We start from the raw sequence: 8,028 nt of genomic DNA on the forward strand, positions 1-8,028 counted from the left end.
TATTCACACGTGGCGGCTAGTAATTGGCTCGCTGGCCGTTTAAAATTCCGCGCGACTTCCGCCCAAGTCGAAGAGCTTTGAGCACGCTGCAGAGTGCCTCTGAAGTTATCTGACTTGCGGCTGCCGATCGATAGACTGATCACCTATTGATCTTTCTTCCCGTCACCGAGCGCAACCCCAGACGTACCCCTTTCCCCGCCGGCTTCGAATTGCGGACGGATTAACTGGCTTGGGCCCCGCCAGCTGGAACAACTTGTGTGGTTGTTCCAACGACCGGACCACCTGCGTCGTGATTGCAAGCGGCGTGAGTAAAGTTTTTTGCAACCAATAAGTTGTGTCTGCCTCTCCATTCACCAGCCCGCCCTGACGTACGAGCATAACTCGAGTCGGCCCTGGCCGTCCGAGACACACCCAAGGAACCTTGTCTGCCTAAATGACCAACAAATTCCAAGGGTTTTATGCAGACCCTTCAAAGTGTAATGCTTCTGCACTACTGCATGAAATGAATTAGGCCCCTCCTACCTGAGCAGTGTCTTAGAATTTGGAATTTTCATCACGTACCTTGTTCCATTCCTCTGCTCGCTTCTGATGCTTTACTTGAAGGCCTGAATAGAAAAGGGAGAGCTTGTAAATCCATAAAACCACACCGTCTAGGTATACTGTATACTCACTATACACAACATTTAAATAGTTTTCGGTGCCTGTGCTAGTTGTATCTACATTTGAACCAAGGAGTGGAATCATTTATAGTTAGCAACGTTTCCAATGCAAACTCTAGGTGATCACAAAACTGACTATTTTATCATCTAAACCTGGAATGTTTATTGAGTTTTTCTGGATTCTTATGGTTTTCTAACTTCTTCTCACTTCATGTGAATTTCATGTCTCCAAAAAAATGGCCTGAGTTTGTGTATTATTTTAAAGAATGATAATTGTAGAATACAAACAGCTATTTCCTGGATCTATGGCACTCTTGCAGCAAAAGATGTATAAAATCTATTAATGACTGAAGATGTGTAGTAGTAACAAGTCTGTCTCTTCTTCCATGTGTTATTTGTTCCTGTGGACTTTTGGGGGAAATGTGACTTTCATGATCTAGAAAAAGAATGGTCCATTTACCTTGTTCAATACAATGAATCACTTTAGTCTTGTTATGGAGTAAAAGAAAGAAGTACAGTTTCAAATATGTTTTCCAGAGCTGCCTGATAACCCATTAAAAACTCTCTACTTCTGTTTTTTCCCACCTTAGTTTGTACAGAATAAAAATAAATTAAAACTCTATTACCTTTGGGACTTCTCAAAATGTTAGGATTATCTCATGTTCTATTTTTTTATTTACATTTTTAGGCCAATGTTTATGCACTTGTAACCTAGCTGAAGTCACTACTAGACAGATGTCATTTGGAAAAGTTAAACACACATGTCTTTACAGGACTATGGCTTTTGTTTTTAGTTGGCATTAGAATAGGATGCCTGTAAGTCCTAAGTTTGCCAGGACGGTCTCTTTTAGACACTTGCCCCTGGTTTATTCAAATGAATGTTCTTTGTTCTGTTCTCAGAAACTTCCCAGTTGGAAAACTTCAAAATACCACCACTTAATTCAGTGGCCCTCTTTAGGTAGGAGGATGTGATAGGGAATTGATGTCTTCCAGCATCCCAAAGCTCTACTGTCCCTCCCTCACTGTCTTGTGTGCTCATCTAAGTGTATGGAGAGTATACAATCCCCTGTCATGTGTCATGTCCTGCTCCCTCCCTCTCCTCTCCCCTCAATACTTTTCAGATTGTCCCATTTTGAGAATCTGGAGGTGTGGTCACCCTAGTTTAGAAACCTGGAATTGCTGCAGTGGCAGCTGTTGGCAAGATTTCTGCTGTGGTTAGACGAAGTGCCCAAATTTAGGAGAAAGAGAGCCATGTTGTTCTAACAACATTTCCAGTTCAAGTTCGCAAATCTTACTTAAGCATCTAATGTCCCAACCTCTCCAAAAAAGAATGCTGCACTTTCAAAATTTAGTTTCTCATTACAAATGAACTTGAGCAGTTGACCTTTGTTGCTACACATGGAAATAAGCTAAACCCAAAGAAGCAGATTTTACCTGAGTTGGCTAACTCCTTCCCTTGGTTCTGTCCGGTTGATAGCAGGAGCTTTCAGTGTGTCAGAGAAAGTCAAGTTTTCCTCTGCATCTGTATTTAGTGCATGTTGCTGGTAGCTCAGCAAGTCTCTGCCAGTCATTTCTGAGCGAACCAAATTTGAAACAACCTCCTTCTCTGAAACATCAAAGGTGGGTAGGGGCAAGGCAGGACATTTGAAATATGTTACTTTAAAAAACTGAATTCAGTGAAGCCTTTCACTGTTTCCCCCCCCAAAAAAACTGTATAAAAGAAATCAATGAGAAAATATCTAATTGCAGTTGAGATTTCCGTAAATATGTTTTATTTTTGGATGACCAGTAGATTTATTTTAGTTAATGAAAAGATGATTTTATATAATATTGAGGTTGATTAATTTTTTTAAAATGAGGAAGGACCAGGAAGATACTGTCATTTATAGAGTGGTAGTAGTTTATCTGGAGGTACTATGCATCTCAATTTTGTCCTTCAAGAAGACCTGGAAATGTAAATTAATCTGTAGTGAGGCTAATTAAACTTTCTTCTTTTTTTTATAAGTTTCTCCATCAGTAGGCTTGCAAGGGCCTGTCCATTCATGTAGTGCTTTTATTTGCATGAAGTGAAGCAATCAATGATGATACTGGTCAATAGATAAAGCATGCACTAAATACAAATTCTGTGTTGTAGGATATTGGCACATGCTTGGGATGGCCAGGTTATGAATGCAGTCAGTCCGCCATTTGATAGTAATGGCATATATCTTAATTAGGGTGGTCATTGGTCCTGTTTTATACTGAACCATCGTGTTTTTAAACCCCTTGTCCCCTGTCCATTTCTGCATGAGGAACAGACTGCAGAAAGCTCCGTTTTTCAGTTCATTGATGGAAATACAAGTCAATTATTTGTCCTCGCAATTTTATTGGTTGTGCCTAGAGGTACACAGCTAGGAGAAGCAGGATTCCGTGCCAGCCAGCCAGGGAGGAAGGTGCCCTGCCCCTTGTTGCTGATTGGCCAAGGGGCCCAGTGGCCCCAACCCTTGCTGTTGATTGGCCATGGAGGCAGCGGTCTTGCCCCTCACCAAGGGGATGTTCTGTATTCTGAGGATGCATCAGTGGCCATCCTAATCTTAATGTTCATAGTGAGAGCATGGGTGTACCTAATATGTTTGATTGATTGTGGTCACTTATTATTTTGTTCGCAGTTATTCTGCTTCAGCTTTTTCAAAGCTACAAATCCAATCAAGAGTGAGGTTCTAACTAAGAAAAACTAATATCCTGGCAAGCTTGAAGGAGCCACATAACCTCCTTGTGTCCCATTCTATCTACAGCACAGCCTCGCCAAAGGCAGATTAAGACGACAGATTGAGCTCTGCTAAAGTGGTTGAAATATGAGAAAATGTAAAGTTCTGATCTAGTTTAAGCACTGAACTTTCCCAGAGTTTTGGATAGTGTGTGAAGTTTGGAGCTGCACATCTGGTTCTGGTCCAACTTTAGATAGCAACCACAGCAAAGCGGGAGAAAAGGACAGCTTACAGGTGGACAGCTTACAGGTCTCCTTTCCTGACCAAAGAAGACGACCTGGTGACCGACTTAAATATAGAGGGAAGTCTGGGCGATAGCAACCATGAAACCATCATGTTCACTGTCCAACAGGAGGCAGACAAATCAGATAGCAGGATTGAAGTCTTAGACTTCAAAAATACAAATTTTAACAAGCTTAGGTCACTAGAAGGGCAAGAGCTGCGGAACCAGGGACTGACGGCGAAAGGTGTGCTCAAAGGGTGATTGTTCCTTAAGGACATGATCCTTTGAAGCACAAAGGAAATCCACTTCCATGTGGAGAAAATGTAAAAGAAGGGCTGGGAAGCCCTCTTGGCTAAACAGGGAAATCATGGTCTTCTTAAGAAAGAATAAAAAGGCTTATAAACAATGGAAGCTCAGGGCGGGCCCCAAGGAGGATGATTCTATGACAGCCTGTATTTGCAGGGAACAGATAAGATGGGCTAAAGAGGCGACTGAACTTAGATTAGCAACAGGAATCAAGGACAAGAAGAAGTCCTTCTTTAGGTAGATAGGAAACAGAAGGAAAACAAATGGGAGTGTGGGGTCATTGCTCAACAACTCAGGAGAGCTGGTTACCGGCCCCCAAGAGAAAGCTGAACTCCTGAATGACTACTTCACTTCAGTCTTTCACCGGACCAATGGGAAAACCACGCCAGGTAGAGTAGAGGATGAGCAAAGTAGGAATAATTGCTTTCCTACTATTGTTGTAGAATTGGTGTATGACCAATAAATAAAATTAGACATATACAAATCAGCAGGACCAGATGATCTTCATCCGAGAGTGCTGAAGGAGCTGAGCAAAGTCATTGCAGAACCCCTGGCAAAATTCTTCCACAACTTGTGGCACTCTGGAGAAGTCCCTGAGGACTAGAAGAGGGCCAATGTTGTGCCCATCCACAAGAAGGGCAGGAGGGAGGACCTGGGTAACTATAGGCCAATCAACTTCCATCCTAGGGAAAATCCTAGAAAAGTTCATCAAGGAGTCTATCTGCGATAAGCTTGCAGAAGGTAAGATTCTGAATGACAGCCAGCATGACTTCGTCATGGGCAGGTCTTGCCTTACCAACCTCATCTCCTTGTATAACAAGGTAACTCGCCACCTGGACATGAGAGAGTAGGTTGACATTATATACCTAGACTTCCAAAAGGCTAGTATCCCACAATGTCCTTGTGAAAAAAATGGAGGATTGTGGGCTTAACTCCAAGACAGGTGAGTGAGAAACTGGCTGCAGGATAGGACCCAGAGAGTCGTAGTGAATGGATCTGTGTCATCCTGGTGAGAAGTGGGCAGCGGTGTCCCACAAGAGTTGGTGCTTGAGCCAGTACTTTTCAATATCTTTATTAACTATTTGGATGTGGGGGTGAAGAGCTTACTGGCCAAGTTTGCAGATGACACCAAGTTATGGGAAAGCATGGTCACGCTTAAAGGTACGCTACAGTTACAGGCGGACCTAAACAGGCTAGCAAGTTGGGCAGATCGAAACCTGATGAACTTCAACATTGAGAAATGTCAAGTGCTGCACCATAGGATGAGCAACTCCCAATACACCTACAGGCTTGGTGGCACCAAACTGTGTAGCACCATGAATGAAAGGGACCTGGGGGTTGTAATAGACCACAGTATGAATATGAGCCTGCAGTGCGATGCTGTAGCCAGTAGGGCAAATAATACTCTGGCATTCATCAATCGATGCATCTCCATCAAAGCCAAGGAGGTGATTCTTCCGCTCTACGGTACTCAGCATTGGTGAGACTGCAGCTGGAGTACTGCATTCAATTCTGGGCACCACACTTTAACAAGGATGTGGACAAGCTTTAGAGAGTCCGAAGAAGAGCCACCCGTATGATCAGAGTCTGAAAAGGCAAGCCATTTAAAGAAAGGCTGAGGGATGTGGGACCTCTTCAGCCTGAGGAAAAGAAGGCTGAGAGGGGACCTGGTGGCAGCTTACCACTACATTAGGGGAGTGCATCAAGGGCTCAGTGAGCAACTGGTCAGCAGGGCATCTGAGGGGAAAACCAGGAGTAAAAGCCACAAACTCCTGGAAGAACTATTCAGGCTCAACATTAGGAAAAACTTCTTCACAGTCAGGGTGTCCAGACTGTGGAGTAAGCTCCCTCCAGAGGTGGTGCAATCACCTACCCTGGAAATCTTCAAGAGGAGACTAGACGGTCACCTTGCTGGGGTTACCTGACCCCCAGTTATCTTTCCTGCTTGGTGCAGGGGGCAGGACCCAATGATCTTCTGAGGTCCCTTCTGACCTTACAATCTGTGAATCTATGAATCTAAATTCCTAAATGAACAATGAAATCAGTTCTTCACAGGGGTGCCTATTTAGTGTTGCAGCTATCTCTGTTGTGTGGTTGTATGTGTAAATAGGCAAGAGCACATGACAAAATCATCATTTGTTCTGGCATAATGACATGCTAGAAGTAGATGGTTGAGGCCAAGCTCAAAGAATAAATGCTTTCAGCATTTGGGCCCCTTAGCAAACATTATTTCCATCAAATAACAGATAATGGTTCATGGAAACAGTCATGCCATGTTTCATGCTTTACGTTAACAGGGCAAGCTATCCAGAGTGGGTAAAAGTGCCCTGTTCTGGCACTTTGCTAGCAGAAAGATGGAGAGCTGTTCACAGAGGCTGTCACCCTCCCTCCCACACCTTCAGCAGTGCTGCTAATGAGAAGGAAACTCTAAGCATCCCCTGGGTGAAGGATCTACTCCCATAACCCTTACACACAGCAGGGGAGACCCCTGCAAAGGGTTGGGGAGAGAGGGAGAAGAAGCAGGGCACGACCTCATCTTATAAGATGCTCTTGTGTATGTGTTTTCCTTGCTTTCCACTGGGTGTGTCTACATGTGCATTTGATACGGGAGCAGTTAACTCACGAGTAAATTACTTGCGAGTAAATGCTCGCAGGCAGGCGTCTACATGTGCAGGGAAGCAGGAGCAGATTTGTTGGGCAGCAAACTGCTCCCGCTTCCTGGGACCCTGCAGTAGGCCCATGCTGCCACCAGGGGCAGCTCTAGGCTCCCCTGGGTACTAGCCCAGGGGCTGGAAAGGAGAACTGGGCCAGGAGACAACTGTATCCTGGCCAGAGCTGGGACATTGCACCCTACCCCCAGCAGGGCTGCCTGCTGCCGGGGTGGAGACAATGTCCCCCTGCCCTGGCATCAGGGAGCTCCTGGCCCCAGCTCCCCAATTCGGGGCAAGGGACTTGGAAAAAGTTGCAGGGAAGGGGAAGGTCCAGCCCCCTGTCCTGATCTGCTGGTGGGGCAGCTAGCACCTACTCCAAACCTACAGCTTTTCCCAAGCCTCAATCACTCGATCAGGGCATGGGACTGGGACCTGCCCATGACCAGGACAGTTCCCAGCCCCCACTTTGTGATTGCAGCACCGGGGCTGGAGTGCCTGTTCCCTGCCCAGCTCCATTATTGATCACAGAGCTGAGCAGGAAACAGGCTCCCCAACCTGTTCCCCACACATCTCCATGATTGTGGAGCTGAGCAGGGCCCCAGACCCCACCAGCAGGGCACTCCCAGCGCCAGCACTGTGGTCGTGGGGCTGGTGCTGGGAGATCCTTATCTCCCAGTGCCAGCTCTGCAACTGCAGGGCTGATGCTGGCAGACCCTTATCTCCTAGCACCAGCTCCACAGTCATGGGGCCAGAACTGGGATATCCTCATCTGGCACTCTGATATTGTGATTAGGAAGCAGGGGCTGAGAGATCCTTATCTCCCAGTGCCAGCTCTGTGACTGCTGGGCCAGTACTAGGAGATCCTTATATCCCAGCCCATGATCTGTGGTCATAGAGCTGGATCTGGGCAATAAGGATCTCCCATTCCCTCATTCCCCAATTGGTATGGCCAAGCACCGTTGGGAGATAAGAATCTTCCAGCCCCCGTTCACCATATCAGAGCAGAGGGATTGGATCTCCCTGCTCCCGGGGAAGGGGGTCATAGTCCCTGCCCAGGCTCCAGTGGCGGATCCTGCTCCAGGCTCCCAATCAGGCATCTACATGAGCGCTACTGTGCAGTAAGTAATCTCAAGTAAATTTGCTACTTGCATTTGCAGGTACCAAATTTACTCATGATTAGTGAGGCTTACTGCACAGTAAGTGTGTGCACATGTAGATGCATATGCTTACTGTGTAGTATATTATGCTATTGCATAGTAAAGCATCTCATGTAGACGCATCCACCATCAATTTTCCAAACCAACTCCCTCGCCTCTATCAGATTACAGTTTTGTGTAAGTAAAGCATATCATGCTGAGTGTCTGTTTATACTCTGCTTCTCATAGGAAGAGGTTCTAATGACTCCTTTAAGAAGCAGCTTTAAAGGCTATTTGGGGAAAGAG

General features: G+C 45.6%; 1 protein-coding gene across 4 annotated transcripts in view; it reads right to left on the reverse strand.

Moving 5' to 3' along the window:
* The window catches only part of CUNH4orf17 (chromosome unknown C4orf17 homolog), a 34,142-nt gene that overhangs the window by 6,915 nt on the left and 19,199 nt on the right, over positions 1-8,028 (reverse strand). For all 4 annotated transcript variants that reach the window (XM_025204259.1, XM_006023681.3, XM_006023682.3 and 1 more), the window contains 2 exons: positions 2,094-2,265; positions 562-605 (listed from right to left, as the gene is read on the reverse strand). In XM_025204259.1, coding sequence (XP_025060044.1) covers positions 562-605; positions 2,094-2,265 — 216 coding nt within the window. The remainder of the gene's footprint in view (positions 1-561; positions 606-2,093; positions 2,266-8,028) is intronic.

This window comes from Alligator sinensis, unplaced genomic scaffold, assembly GCF_000455745.1.
Source record: "Alligator sinensis unplaced genomic scaffold, ASM45574v1 scaffold353_1, whole genome shotgun sequence".
In the NCBI taxonomy this organism is placed as follows: Eukaryota; Metazoa; Chordata; order Crocodylia; family Alligatoridae; genus Alligator; species Alligator sinensis.